The sequence below is a fragment of the Mobula birostris genome, chromosome 4 (assembly GCF_030028105.1).
Source record: "Mobula birostris isolate sMobBir1 chromosome 4, sMobBir1.hap1, whole genome shotgun sequence".
Lineage (NCBI taxonomy): Eukaryota > Metazoa > Chordata > Chondrichthyes > Myliobatiformes > Myliobatidae > Mobula > Mobula birostris.
This window is the reverse complement of record NC_092373.1, coordinates 45,145,454-45,161,694: the sequence shown is the minus strand read 5'-3', so window position 1 is coordinate 45,161,694 and position 16,241 is coordinate 45,145,454. Positions and strand designations below refer to the sequence as shown.

The 16,241-nt window shown below is 36.7% G+C and overlaps 1 protein-coding gene across 4 annotated transcripts in view; it reads left to right on the top strand.

Annotated features, from left to right (window-relative positions):
* opa1 (OPA1 mitochondrial dynamin like GTPase) overlaps nucleotides 1–15,665 on the top strand; it is a 142,427-nt gene extending 126,762 nt beyond the window's left edge. For all 4 annotated transcript variants that reach the window (XM_072255295.1, XM_072255293.1, XM_072255294.1 and 1 more), the window contains 2 exons: nucleotides 12,967–13,030; nucleotides 14,874–15,665. In XM_072255295.1, coding sequence (XP_072111396.1) covers nucleotides 12,967–13,030; nucleotide 14,874 — 65 coding nt within the window. In that variant the 3' untranslated portion in view covers nucleotides 14,875–15,665. The remainder of the gene's footprint in view (nucleotides 1–12,966; nucleotides 13,031–14,873) is intronic.
* The last annotated feature ends 576 nt before the right edge of the window (nucleotides 15,666–16,241 follow it).

Sequence of the window (16,241 nt, the reverse complement as noted above, 5' to 3'; positions counted from 1 at the left end):
GTATATGTCACCATATACAACCCTGCCATTCATTTTCTTGTGGGCATACTCAATAAATCCACAATAGAATCACTGATAAATCTCAAATTAGGCATTCAAGCAGTATGCAAAAAGGCAACAAAAATACACAAAAGAAACAAACAATAATAAATAAATAAGCAATAAATATTGAGAACATGAGATGAAGAGTCCCTGAAAGTGAGTTCATAGGTTTCAATGATGGGGCAAGTGAAATTGAATGAAGTTATCCCATTTGATTCAAGAGCCTAATGGTTGAGGGGTAATAACTGTTCCTGAACCTGATTGTGTGAGTCCTGAGGCTCTTGTACCTTCTTCCTAATGACAGCAGTGAGAAGAGAGAATGACCTGGGTGGTGGGGGTTCCTGATGATAAATGCTGCTTTCCTACAATAATGCTTCATGTAGATATGCTCAATGAGGTGGAGAGCTATACCTATAATGGATTTGACCATGTCTGCTGCTTTTTGTAGGATTTTCCATTAAGGCTTTTGGTGCTTCCAAACCAGGCTGTTATGCAACTAGTCATATATTCTCCTCCACACATCTAAAAAGGTTTGTCACACTTTTAGATGTCATTCCAAATGCTTGCAAACTCCTAAGGAAGCAGAGGAGCTGCTGTGCTTTCTTTGTTATTGCACTTGCATTCAGGGCCGAAGACAGGTGCTCCAAAATAATAACTCTGGGGAATTTAAATTTGCTGACCCTCTCCAATTCTGATCCTCCATTAAGGACTGGCTTATGGACCTCTGGATTCCTCCTCCTGAAATCAATATTGATCTCCTTAGTTTTGCTGCCATTGAGTAAGAGGTTATTGTTATGGCACCACTCAGCCAGATTTTCAGTCTCCCTACTATATGCTGATTCATCTCCACCGCAGTCGTGTCGTCAGCAAACTTGAATATAACATTGGAGCTGTGCTTAACCATGCAGTGATAAGTGTAAAGTGAATAGAGCAGGGGCTAAGCACACAGACGTGTGGTGTGCCTGTGTATTACACACACTGTGACTAGTTCATTCATAATTTATTAGTCTATAGGACACATTTTAATTTAATTGCAAACCTAATATGCTGTCAAGGATATGTGGGTCACTAAGAGTGGTTCACCACATCCTTTGTGGAGGGAAGTCTGTGAACCTTACCTAGCTTGGCCTGTTTGTGAGTACAGACGTGCGGTAATGTGGCTGACTCTTAGTTGACTTTTGACTTAGCAAACTATGGTTCAAAGGTAATTGGGTATAAGCAATAAAGACTGGGTTTGCATCCTATGAGTAAGTAGCATAAATACTTATCTCCAAAGTAAATAACATTTAAATGTAAATAATTATTCATTTGGAACTGGATAGTATTGAGAGGACAGCTATTATGTAATGGAGGCACAAGAAACTGCAGGTGCTGAAATTTTATAATTTTGTTTAATGATAGTAGATACCAATATTGTTACTGGATGTAATAAATAATTTATTGTATTGATATCTCTTTTTAAACACTATTTTAATCATCAATGATGAAGGATTTCAGATAGCTCAGTGGTTATTTGAATAATAGATCTATGTGAAGAAATGTCAGATAATATCATGGTGCAGGTCCCACTTCATTCAGAATGAAGTGCCACCCTTAATAATTAGAATCAGTCTGACAAAAGATCCAGATACCACAAAGGAATTTCTTATTTGGTTCAAGGTGCCACAAGGGAATGTTTAGGCAATTTTTCTGTTTTCTAGTCCGTCAACTGAAATCATATGAGTTTGTGTAGAATGTCATGGTCATTCACAGATAGAATTAATTTCTGAGTTGTTCAAGATTTTTTTCAGATATCTTTCCACACTGATGATCTAGAAGCTTCTGGGGTCAGAGTTCCCAGATACCCTAAATTAATGCTGTGAATGCAGTACACAAATCTTCCAACTATTGATAGATCAGCTATTTGAAGTGCTAAGTGATAGTATCAATTTGGCTTGTAAGTTTCCTTGAACTAAATAACTTAGCCAGCTGCCTTGTTTGATACATGCCAATTAACATAACCCCATTGCCTTGCACTGCAACCAGAGCCATGCTGTGGGCTAGCAGTCTGTGCTCTACAGACACCGCATGTTTACATAAGAACGGAAGACTGGTTCCCGTTCATGACAAGAAGCTAAACAAAGAATATTGGTTGGAAGCTTAATTTACTCAAAAACAATTCTTTGATCTCTAGAAATGTTAGCTGCTGAGTTAGAAAGCTAAGCTTGGCAAAAAGGCCCCCTGGCCCTGGACAGTGAATGTCCTCACATTATACCTCTCCACCTTTGTTTAAGCAGTAAAGTCACATTTACTACCTTCCCAGTATTCGAGAATCTATCAAATTTTGCAAGATAGTAACTATAGGAACCACCAACTCTATAGCTATCACTTTCAAAGCTAGGATATATTAATCACTGGAGTTCTTAGGATTTATTGGTTTTCAGACCCACAGGCTTCTTTGGCATTCCTTTTCATTACTAATTTCCTTCATTCCTCTTTTTCCGTGAAGAGAAACAGTGTTTGTTTAATTGCTCTGATATTTCCATGCTGCCCGTTATAAATTCTCTGGAACCTGGCTCTCTCTATGCCTTATATCTCCAATGACTATACTTTGTTGAATATAAAAAAAGCATCACTTCGTAATTATCTTAACTCACATTATATTTAAGAACTCTTTAATTGTTATGCTGATATATTTGTTAGTGGCCTTCCTCATAACTCCCAACAAGCTCAATGTAAACTTCATAAGCAGTAATTTTGTGCTTTGTACTTTCAGTACAAGATTAGCATTTTGTCCACCATTGTATAAAACCTTTCTGAACTTGGAGACAAAGAATTAGAGAGCATGTTTATCCAACAATTTGTCACAATTTAGCATTCTTTAAACAATTAGTAACATACCTTTTCCCTTGTTAAGTTTAGGTGTTACTTAGAATATAATATTCAGTCATATCTGAATTAGAGTTTGGTTGCACAGTGAGAGTGCCATTAGAAAATTTAAGTAACCACAAAACTTCATTAGTTTTGGGGGACTGGCAGATCAGCCTAATTCTCAAATGCTAACCTCTGCCAACCTACTTTTATTTGTAGGTACTAAAATCCTCTATTTAATTTAAAGCTGTTGCGGGGTAATACAAACACAACAGATGTTCCAACATTTGCAAAAGCAGCTCAGAGAACTCAGTGTAAACTGAAAGAGAACAATAGTCAATTCCTGCCACATCAGGTTGTGTATGCAGGTGTGACTGAATGAGTCACTTGATTTTTATCTCCAACTTTCTAATGTTTTATAGAAGACCCCTGTAACATTTTGTAATCTATAATTACGCTGGATTAGTCTCAGATTTTGACACAGAACCATTGACAAGAAATTCATTTGTTCTTTCTTGATCAATTCTTTATAAAAACTCTAGTTATGCAGCATCTGGAGTATTTTATACAGTTCTGGTCGCCCCATTATAGGAAGGATGTCAAGTTTTTGGTGAGGGTGCAGAAGAGGTTTACCAGGATGCTGCCTGGATTTGAGGGCATGTGTTACAATGAGAGTTTGGACAAAGATGGGTTGTTTTCTCTGGAATGACAGGTGCTGAGGGGAGCACTTATAGAGGTATATAAGATTATGAGAGATATTTTTACAGACAATATCTTTTTTCCCAAGGTTGAAATGTCTAATACCAGAGGGCATGCATTTATGATGAAAGGGAGTATTTGCAAAGGAGATGTCAGGGGCAAGTTTTTACTGAGTGGTGGGTGTGTGGAAAACTGCCTGGGGTGGTGGTAGAGGCAGATACATTAGGGACATGTAATAGCCATATGAATGTGAGGAATATGGAACGATATATACATTGTGTAGGGATGAGAGATTAGTTTAGTTGGCCATTTGATTATTAATTTACACTCAGACCCAGCATAACACTTCCCAGCATTGTGCTAATTCATTACAACATGGTTATTGAATTTTTTAAATGAAAAAAATTCATTCTAAACAAGACTTAAAACTTTTCAAGAGCAGTCACCATTACAGTAGACATTCAGTCAGCTAATGAGAACACTTTACATACACTCTGAGCCACTCACAGCCAATCACGTATTAGTTCACACTCTGCCTCCTCCATGTGTGTAAACATTCTTGCTCCCTCGCCAATTTATTCCATTTTTTTTTAACCAATATTGTCTGGAAAACAGCTTGCAACTTCTAGTGAGGGTAGTAGATCTAAGGTGTCTCGGAAAAGCCTTAACATAGGTGTGAAACTGCATTCTCATGGTGAAACCCGTAATTATGAAGAGCTTTGAGAATTGGCAGAACAATGCATCCTGGGTGAGTCTGATGAAGAAGAGGAAACACCAGCAAAAAACCTCAACCACAAAATTCCTCAGCACTAACATCACCACGATCAAACAAATCATGGACCAGTTCGTTGACCAGAGAGGTGTTTTCGACATGATGTATCCACCACACGCTTCCCTCCACTGCTGCTGTGATGTGTTGCTGTTGCACTGATGTACAGGTTGGGCCTATTTGCCTGTTTGTTACTCCACGAATGACTGTGTATACATAAAATAATATATCATATATCTCGGTTTGATTTTTTTTATCAGGCACTCATGTTCATTTACGTAAAGTTATAATGACCCCACATCGCACTGATTTACATAACATTTCACCTCCAAGGATCGCATCCTCACCATTTAAGCAGGGTCTGAGTGTGTTTGGTTTGCCACAACATTGTGAGCCAGAGGGCATGTTCCTGTGCTGTACTGTTCGATGTTCGATATTCTATGTAACCAAAAGTATGGAAAAGGGGAAATGAATGAATATGATATATTTCAAATTTTTTTGCTTAAAATCTCACACAGGTGGTCGAACAAGTTTAATGAGTAACTGTTAAGAGTTGATTAATAGACCAAAAGCGAGGAGTTGGAATAAATGGGTTTTTCTCAGGTTGGCAATCTCGGATTAGTCAGATATGTATGTGTGTGTGTGCATGCGCCCTTAACTCCTGGTGGAGTCGTCAGGGTGCCGTCATGACAAGCTTTTTGCACCAATCTTTTTTTTTCCGGTGTGCTCATTGTACGGCGTGTCTTGGGCATCTGAAACCTGGCGGAACACATCCCTCTCCAGGTTTTATTTTTACGAGATCAAGTTGTTAGCTCGACACTCAACCCAGGTACGGATGGGGAGCGTGCAAGGGAGCTCTCGTCCCGAAGTCCTGCACTGATGCCACTACGCCACCAGCCGGCATAGTCAGATATACTAGGGAGTTTTAGAGATGTTTAGATAGGCACAGGAGTGTAAGGGAAAATGGAAGGATATGAACATTGTGTTGGCAGAAGAGATTAGTTGAGTTGGCCATTTGATTACTAATGTAATTTGTTCAGCACAATATTCCAGTGTTGTAGTGTTCTGTGTTCTACGACCCATAGTACAAAGTCAATAGATGTGAATTTGAGTAGGAAACAGAATGTAAGGAGGCTAAGAGATTGAGTAAAAACATGGCAGATGGAAAATACTGAGGAAAAAAACGTAAGGTAGTTGTGCACAAAACAAAAAGGTGAAGTAGTTGCTACAGACTGGGAAGTGTTGACTTTTAATCGCACCAATTGTTTTGTACACAGAATACTAAATTGCAAATGCAGTAAATAATGAGTACACTAAATATCACTGGCTTTTATTGAGAGAGGATCTGAGTAAAATTATCATACTGTATTATTACAAAGATAATACGATGAGACCACACCTACATTATTACATACAGTTTTAGTCTTCTTACTTAAATGATATACATGCCATGGTGGGAATACTGGGAAGATTCCCCACACTGGTCCTGATCTTCGAGAAAGACCAAATGGTGTAATCCTGCTCCTAATTCTTAACGTTGCTATAAATTGCTGTTTTACAACAACTTTGAGGGGAAAAAACACTGGTATCTGCATTCAGAAAAAAATGAATTCACTTTACTAATTAGATAATCAACATAAGGAGGTTTACTGAATTGCCTTGCAAATAGAAGGGAATGAGGACAGGAATTAGCATGTGTACCATCATGGCTATGAATATCAATTTTTATAGTTTCTCTATTTAATGTTCTATTTGCTTGGCCATGAATGGTATTAAAACATCTGATAATATCTAGAAATAGCATTATGCATCAATATAAGTGCTGTTTTCTCCTTTCTTATGTCATTTTAAGGATGGATATCAACATCTTTTATCTACTCAGGTTTTGTGCTGTTGACACTTCACAACTACATTAAACCTTCCACCAGAAGATTAGAGTTAAGAAAATTAAACGGCAGTGGTATCATGCAGAGATAAGAACTGCATTGAAACTCTAACAATATTTGAAAGCATTCACATTTACATAATGTGCTTGAAAAAGATTCCAAGATCTTGGCTAAGGGATTAAAAGAATATTCACATCCAGATCAGGAAAACAATGAAGTAAGGCATGCAATAATTCATCACTTAAGTAAATACTCTTTAAAAGACTGATGGAATGGTATTAATGAAGGGTCAAGGGTCAGTTAAAGGCCTGTGTGGGTCATACTTTAATGTTTGCACATGATGGTTGTTATGAGCTTTTAGCTTGTGTTTTTTGTTTTCTCCTACTGCTTCAAAGTTTCCTCATTCACATTTCTTGCAATTTCAACACTTTGACCTTCTCAGAAGTTGTATAATTGAATCTAAGTTAATTGTTTATGATCTTGCAAATAAAGACAGAATTGTACTTTATCACCAGATGCATACATATATTTTATGAAGTTTATAACTTCTATAATCATTAATATCATCTGACAAGTTCTATTTATTGCAAGAGATCAGCCACACATTGTATTAAACAAAAATAAAGTGATAATTGATCATGTTTTAAAACTGTGTCTAGGCTGAATTTTGTCACTGGTATAATTATGAGTCAGTTCAGTTCATGCTTATTCATACATGCCACCTTGGGCTAATCCTTTGACCACACTTGCCTGCTACAGAACTGCAGGATGACCTGTGCTAGAGATCTTCGTTGCACAGCTTCTACATGATGCAAAGTAGCCTGCAGCTAGCAACCTTTTCTCAGGTGGTGGAACCTGAAGAACTGTACTCAATGTTGACAGCAATAAGCTGTCACGAGAAATGCATCTTTCATTGTTCCTGACACTTTAAAACAATTAAAGCCAGATGACAGGTCAGCAACAAGAGAAGAACTGCAGGTGCCAGAAATCAATGTAATACACACAAAATGATGTCCTGATGAATGGTCTCAGCCTAAATCGTTCACTGTTTACTTTTTTCCACAGATGCTGCCTGGTCTGCTGAGTTTCTCTAGCATTTTGTGTCATACACCAGAATATTTTTACATTCAAAAATACAATAAAACCCAATAAAATACTGTTAATTTGGTTTTTTACCTTTTCAGTTGCCTGAAAAAGTTTGTGAGCCCCTTGCGATTATCTGTTTTTTTGCATTAATTAGTCATAAAATGTGGTCTGATCTTCATCTAAGTTACAATAGTAGACAAACAGAATCTTCCTAAACTAATAACACAAACAATTGTACTTTTCCTGTCTTTATTGAACACATTGTTTAATCATTCACAGTCCAGGATGGAAAAAGTATGTGTGTTTAATAACTGGTAGAACCTCCTGTAGCAGCAATAACCTGCACCAAATGTTCATGTGGCTGCTGATCAGACTTGCACAAAGGCGAGCAGGAATTTTAGACCACTCCTCTATACAAAACTGTTTCACTTCATCAATATTTCTGGGATACCTTGCATGAAAAACCCTCTTCAGGTCATGCCACAGCATCTCAATTGGGTTAAGGTCTAGACTGACTTCACCATTCCAAAACATGAATTTTCTTCTTTTTAAACCAATCTGTTGTTGATTTACTCTTGTGTTTTGGATTATTGTCTTGTTGCATCTTCCAACTTCTATTAAGCTTCAGGTGACAGACCGCTACCCTGACGTTCTCCTGTAAAATGCCTTGATGCAATTTTGAATTCATTGTTACCTCAACGATTGAAAGCTGTACAGGCCCGGAGGCAACAAAGCAGCTCCAAGGCATAATGCTCCTTGCACCATGTTTCACAGATGGGATGAGGTTTTGGTGTTGGTCTGCAGTGCCCTTTTTCCTCCAAACATCGCAATGTGCATTTCTGCCAGAAAGTTCTTTTGTCTCATCTGTCCACAGAACATTGTCCCAGAAGCATTGTGGAACATCCAGGTGGTATTTTGCAAACTTTAGATGTGCAGTAATTTTTTTTTCCCCCTGGAGAGCATTGGTTTCCTCCGTAGTGTCCTTCCATGAAAACCGTTCTTGTTCAGTGTTTTCTGCAGGTCTTTTGCAGAACTCTTGGTGTGATATTTGCTGGACGCCCACTCCTAGGGAAGAGTATCAACAGTACTGAATTTCCTCCATTTGTAGACAATTTCTTTGTAGACTGTAGGTCTTTAGAAATACTTTTGTAGCCTTTTCCAGCCTCATGCATCTTTACAATTCTTCTAAGGTCCTCTGAAAGTTGTTTTGATTGAGGCATAGTGCACACAAGCAGATCTTTCCTGAGAAGAGCAGACTGCCTGTAACCTGACTTTGTTTGTCTTTTTTATAGAGCAGGGCACCTCTACAACCCCACACCTCCACACCTCCAGTCTCATCTCATTGACTGGAACACCTGACTCCAAACAGCTTTGTAGAAGGTATTACCCCAGAGTTTCACATGCATTTTTGAACCTAAGCTGTGATTGTTTAAATGGTGTTCTCAATATTGATGAGAAGAAGTATGATTGTGTGTTATTAGTTTAGGCAGATTATGATTGTTTATTATCGTGACTTAGATGAAGATCAGACCACATTTTATGAGTAATTATTGCAGAAAACCAGGTAATTGCAAAGGATTCACAAACTTTTTCTTGGAATTATATGTTCATGGAGTGTAAACACCACTAGCCATGCTGATATTATGCATTTGTAATCACTCCCTATCAGGAGTATAATCTGTAATGGTGCATTCAGTTCTAGTTACCCCATTATAAGAAGGATGTGGAGGCTCTAGAGAGGGTGCTGAAGAAATTTACCAGAATGCTGCCTGGATTAGAGACATGTGCTAAAAGGAGAGTGCTAGTGACGAGAAGAATGATCAAGCTGTTTTCTGTTAAATAGCAGTGACTGAGGAAAGACCTGGTAGAACCGTATAAAATTATGAAAGGCAGAAATCGCACAGCCAGCTGGTATCTTTATCCCAAAGTTGAACTATCTAATATTAGATAGTGTGCATTTAAGGTGAGAGGGGTTCAGTTCAAAGCAAGTTTCTTATACAGAGAGTGACAGTGCTTGGAATGCACTGCCAAGAATGGTAGTGAAGGTAAATACTATAGAGACTGTAAGATGGGCACATGGATATACAGGTAATGGAGAGAGATGGACAATATACAGGCTGAAGGAATTAGTTTAGTCAGGCATTCAGTTGCTAGTTTCATTCGTTTGGCACTGTTCCTTTGCTGAATATTCTTTTTGACTTAAGGAGGCTGATAAAAGTCACTTGCCTTTGTTTGCCTGGAGTCACAAATAGTCAAATCAGGTAATGACAGCCTACTGTCATCCCTAGGTAAAAAATAAGTGAACCAGCTGTCTTTTGCAATAATCTTGTAGCTTCATGATGTATAGTTATCATTCAGGAAAAAGTGAGATGACTTGTAATTTAAAATGCAAGTGCATTTAATTTTAGACCAAAGGTGACATGCAGCTCAGTGTAAGGTCAGTGTGCTCTGTTGTTGCTACTGAACTCGGTGAGATGGTGGAGCAAGAGCTCCAGTGCATTGTGTATTTTCACTTTACATTAGTGGAAGATGAGAATCCTTTGGAGGGCAGATGGTAGTTTAGTAGGGACTGCTACCCACTACAAACCATGATCCAGCCCACGAGGTATGTCTGCAAGCTCACTGTTATCAGGGAATAGTTCACTGATTCTGAACAAAAAGCAAAAGAATGGCAGATGCTACATTCTGAAATAAAACCAGAAAATGCTGTGCATGTCAGGCAGCATCTGGGAAAAATGAAACAAGGTTCATGATCCAGGTCGATGGCACTTTGTTGAAAGGTCATTGATCTTGTAGACTCACTGTTTCTCTGTCTGTAGAAGTTTATTGTCCCATGGAGTTCTTCTGGCACACTAAATACACAAATAAAGTTCAAAGTAAATTTTATTATCAAAGTACATAAATGTCACCATATACAACCCAGAGATTTGTCTTGTGGGCATACTCAGCAAATCTTTTGGACAGTAACGAAAGCAGGATCAATGTAAGATCAACCAAAGTGCAAAAGACAAACTGTGCAAATGGAAATAGAAATAAATAATGAGATAAGTAGTCTGTAAAGTGCCATCACTGGTTGTTGGGAACATTTCAATGATGGGGCAAGTGAAGTTGAGTGTAGTTATCCCCTTTTATCCAAGAGCCTGGTGGTTGAGCAGTAGTAACTGCTCTTGAACCTGGTGGTGTGAGTCCTGAGGCTCTTGTACCTTCTGCCTTATGGCAATAATGAGAAGAGAGCATGACCTGGATGTTACTACTTATTGTGAAGTTTGATTTATTGAATAATCACTTCAAGTTTGGAAATTATGCATCAAGTTTACTTCACTGAAATAAGAAGTAGAATTAAGGGATCGTCAATTAAATTTCTGATGTTTAAGATATTCAATTAAAATTAATTAGAAACAGAGCCAGAACAAGCTTTCATAATGCACACTAATGGAATTTTAATTTGCAATTCTGTGAAGAAGTCAGATGCAGTTGCTATTCCAGCTGTGCAGAATATATGTAACAAGTACCAACAATATCATATGCAATGAATGAGTTAACTAGGGAAGATCTGATCAAAAATTAAGAAGCTTGTTAAAGAACTTTGGGTAGAATGTACTTAATCGTTTAAGCCCACATAGTCTAATATCTTTCCGTGCTCTCAATATGGTGTTCCAAAAAGTACCTGTGTAATTAGACTGAACTATACAATATCATAATCATAAGCAATGGTAATTAACAGTGATCATTTTCATTCATTGCATTTGTTCCTGTTAGATAATTGCACAAAAATAAGTAATAAGGTTTAATTCATGTAAAAACTTACAGAATTATTTATAACTGTGTATCAGCCATTATTCTGATTATTTTTAATTCCTGTTGTAAATAGAGTCATGTTTTAAATCACTTGGGTTTATATTATTTTAATGAAATTTGAGCTGCTTCAAAGATATTAGTGTTAAAATTATATATCTACAGGAAGTTATGTCACAATAGATTTCTGGTATAACTATATAATCCAGTTCTACATTTCTGTCAATGTCCCATTGCAACCTGCAACAGCCTTCTACATGATCCACAATACCACCAACCTTCATGTCATCTGCAAATTTACTAACCCACCCTTCCACCTCCTCAACTATAAAAATCACAAACAGTAGGAATCCAGAACAGATCCCTGTGGAACGCCACTAGTCATAGACCTCCAGGTAGGATACACTCTATCTACTGCAACCCTCTGCTAGTCAAGCCAATTCTGAATCCGTGTAGCCAGTTTACCATGGATTCCATGCCTTCTGATTTTCTGAATGAGCCTACTGAATACCTTGCTGAAATCCAAATACACTACATCTACCACTCTACTTTCAATTTGTTTTTCCACTTCCTCGAAGAAGGCAATAGTTGGAGATAGCTTTTTACGGTTTTAATGTATAAATGATTTTGCAAGTCTTGAATGAAAATTGGTTGAATGAAGGAAAGTTAGGAATTGTGCAGTAATTTCACTGAAATATTGGCATTTGTTAGTATAATGAATTCTATATACGTGCAATTTCTTTGTAAGACTTAGTATTAATCATTTTAAAATATATGAAAGCATGTATTCAGATTTTGCCATGTGAAGAAAAGGTAAAAAAAAAGGGGCATTGTCTGGTGTCAGACAAACTACTACAAGTGGTGGTTCACATTTGTTATAGTTTCTTAAGCTAATAAAGTAAATTTGGAAGATTTTATTGTTAATTATTTTTGGTCCTTTAATTACCAACACTAAGTGATTTGCAGTGTATGCTAAGAATTTCCAGATAGGATGCAACTAAGCATTTCGAGGTTGTCTTGCTGTCAGTATGTAAGGAATATTTCAATTGGAGTAGTCGAGTTACTTAGCTACATCTCAAAACACCTCTGTCACAATATTTTAGAAAAAATGGGTTGGATTCAGTACTTGAAGATGCAATTTGTCTGTGGTTTTTGAGATAAATGTAGAACCATCTGGCTGACAAAGTTCTGAATCACCATTATACTTAAACAAGGTATGATAACTGAAGAAGAGAATTTTACTGTGATAGTGCAGCAATTACTAGAAGTAAGAAAAGCTGATGGGTGGGTGGTGGTGGTGATAAGTTCAATGCATAGTTCAAGACATCTGTATGGTTGGAATAAGTTAATGAAGTAAGCTTTGACAGCCAGGCAACTGAAACAAATATTATATTAATATACTTAATGCTATGCTTTGAATCAAATTTATGTGGGTTGATAATGTGTCTAATAAAAATTATTTACAGGTGTGATTAGTCAAATCTTCCATGGTTGATTCGCATGCTTCCATATAAATTGGATACAAGAGACCGCCGCATTATAATTGTTTGAGTTACGGGAATTTGCCCAAAAAGAACTCGCAAATCAATGCCCAGAAATTTGAGATATGGAATAATATTTGCTCTCAAAAACAGTAAATGAATAAACACAAAACTAACTTCTCTTTAAATCTCATTTCTTGACGCAAGCACAGGTGAGGCCGCTTCACATTGCAAAATATTACATCAAGTCTATTCCGAAGAGCACAAGCCCCACTCTCTCATTACAATAGCCTGTACTTACTGTTTTGATTAATGTGTATTGTGGTTGTAGTAATTGTCAAACTTTTCTAAATTTCAGAGAGAGTTCGTGAGATTCAGGAGAAGTTAGAAGTATTCATTGAAGCACTTCTTCAAGAAAAATAGTAAGATTTCTAATACATGAATGGGTTTTCAAAATTAGCATCTATTTGTTTAGTATAAATTTATTAAAAGATTTGTATTTTAAGAGCTCTATTCTTGGCTAAATATTTCCCCAACAAGTGTTTGAATTATAGTGCAAAAAGACATCCTAAGCTCTATTCCTTTAGGAAACATGAACACTACAATTATTTTCAGCTTTCAAAAATGTTAACATATTGATCAGAGATTCTGTGCCTAGCAGCCATTCCAAGAAATGTGCTCCAGTATTCTCTGTTGAAGGAAGGCATCAGCATCAAGCTTGATTGTGATCCTTGCTATCCTCACAGAGGAACAGCTGCCAGTAGCTGTCAAGATATTCATATAAATATTGGCCAGTTGGCTGAAAGCACTGAAGCAGCAGGCATCTTAACAAATCCTCTTTGCAAATCAGTATTTCCAGGAAATGAAGAATATTGAGAGAACTGGCCAAGATAATTAACATGAAGGAAATAATAATTAAGAAAACTTGAGTAAAATCTGCTCATCTACTGTATATCCATTCAAAAAGCCAGTTAGTAATGATAAGCAAGGAACACACATAAAATGCTGGAAGAACTCAGCAGGCCAGGCAGCATATATGGAAAAAAGATACAGTCAGGCCTGCTGCATTCCTCCAGCATTTTTTTTCTGTTGCTTGAATTTCCAGCATCTGCAGGTTTTCTCTTGTTAGTAATGATAAGCAACTTGCAGCTTTACGGTTATTTTACTGATAGTGGCTGGAGTTCATCACTAACTGTATTTTTTTGAATGTATACCATCCAAATTATGCACTTTATTTTTCATGCTACATTAAGCAAGGATTTGGTTCAATCATAATTATTTAATTTTAGCCATTTATTCTTAAGAATTCAGTTAAACATTAGTGTACTTTTCACCATTCCATACAATTTTAGAACAATTGCCTATGTCTTCGTGAAATGCTGCATTGATTTGGTAAATGCTTCCATAAACAGACGGTAAACCCATGAACACTACCTAGTTATTTTTTATGTGCTATTTATTTATTTTGGTAACTTGTTGGTTTTTATGTCTTTGCACTGTACTGCCGCTGCAACAAATTTTATGTCAAATGTCAGTGTTAATAAATCTGATTCCAATTCTGAAAAGTACCATTTTGCCTGTGCAAGACTTAAACAGTGTGTGTTCGCAGACTAGTTGATTGCAAGAGAAACAACAGTGATTTCTATACTTTCTAAGTACTTCATACTGAACATTGGTCATTGAACATTGCCAACAAATATGTATGTAGGATTTCCCAGCATAATTGTAGTATCCCTGTGAACTCAGGTCAATTCAGAATGAACTAGAGATCATACCTCTTTGTTGATTTAAAAGCTAAGCTACTGGGTAAAGCCAAAAATAGCATTTAATTTGTTTCTGGAATGTAATTTAAGTTTTATTTCCAAGTGATCATTGAAAATAGTGCTGACAGTGATTGCTGATCTCACAGGCATTCATGTTGCAGATTCACTATCAACATTTCTGAACCCATGATATTTGTACTGTACGTTGAAAGAATTCTTAAAAAATAACTTTGATATTGATTGGATCAAATCTTTATGCATATTACTTCTTTTATTGTTTAGGCCTTGAATAGTTAATTTATAAAATATAAATTTTATATTTAAGTATGATTATTAGCAATTGTTTACTATTGCTTAACAACAGTGAATGAGTAAGTTTAAAATATTATCAGAAAGAACTGCTGAGTGCCAGTTGATATGTATTTTTTTAAATATTCCAATGCTGATGAACCATTTATTATTGCACTACATTATTTTTTCTCCTCATGCTAATTCATTCCAGACACAGCCTTTGATCTGAAGCTTTGTGACAAGAGAAGTTGCTTGAAACGGGAACCATTGGGTGAAGTGCTGCAGGGAGATAAACCATTGGCTGACATACACCTCAGAAGACATCACTTCATAAATTGTGTACATTAAAATTACTTAATTCTCCTTGCATTCTAATCTTTGAGCTGAACATTCATGAGCAACGTTTTCCTTGCGTTTTTTATAATTTTGACATTTTCAGCACAAAAGCTTTAACTAATCAATTTTTTCTATTGTAATTTTAAATCTCCTGAAACGTTAAAATGTTGACTGCCTCAAGTATACAAGCAAGACTAAGCGTCACTGCAAGGTGAAAGCTGATGAACTGTTTTGTCGAATGTGTAAAATATTTCAGTGCAAATATTCAGATTTAGAGAAATAAAGAGCAACTGTCTGAAACTCCATTTGTTGGGGCATTATGTCGTCCGCTTGTCTTATCCAAGTACATTCAGTAGCACTTGTTGACTCACATGCAAAGATTGTATCTCACAGATCCTCGAAAGACAAGGAAATTAAAGTGTTCACAAGACAAATTATTGTCTGTACTAAATTGAAAGTCATATTTGATATGTTTCCTTTTGGATCTTTCCGTGTTGTACCAAGTCTCCAGAATTTGCGCAGATGAAAATATGAATGTAAAAAAAAATCATAGTTTGTGATTTTTTCCTTTTGAATTGTCTAGGCCATGCATGATGTAATTATTGAGTCATGTATTTATTGAATGCCGTTGTATTTAAATAAATCGGAGTAAAATTTTGGAAATGGAAGTGCTGACTTTGAAATGTTTCCCATCCATAAACCTGCTAAATGTGCTTCACTTGTATCTCAAGCCGGCTCTGCCAACTGAGGTACAGGAGCAAAAAAGGGTTAAAGTTCTGAGTACATGGTCACTAATTAGTGTGGATCATATGGAATTTACTTGCAATATCACAGAATGGTTGCGTTGCTGACAGATCATTCTCCCTGACAAGTCCAAGTTCAATCCAACTAGTCACAACTTCTGCCACTGCCCCACTGCTGCAGTCTTCCATTTGATTGCTACTATTATGACTGTCTCCACTACTATCTTGACAAGCCCTAAGCAAATTGCAAAGATCAAAATTCCTCATCTTCATTTACCATCTCTGCATTCCTTGTGCACCATTTCTTGATCACTCTCCAATGAGAATAATTTCTCTCTATTTGTTCTGTCTGAACATGTCATGGTGTTAAATCCATCATATCCTCCTGTTACAACCCCAGTTCCCCCAGTCGATTATGTTGCACCATAATATGGTGGAATTCTTCATTAAGATGGAGAGTTGACATAGTTAATTCAGAAACAAAGGTTCTGAACTTAAAG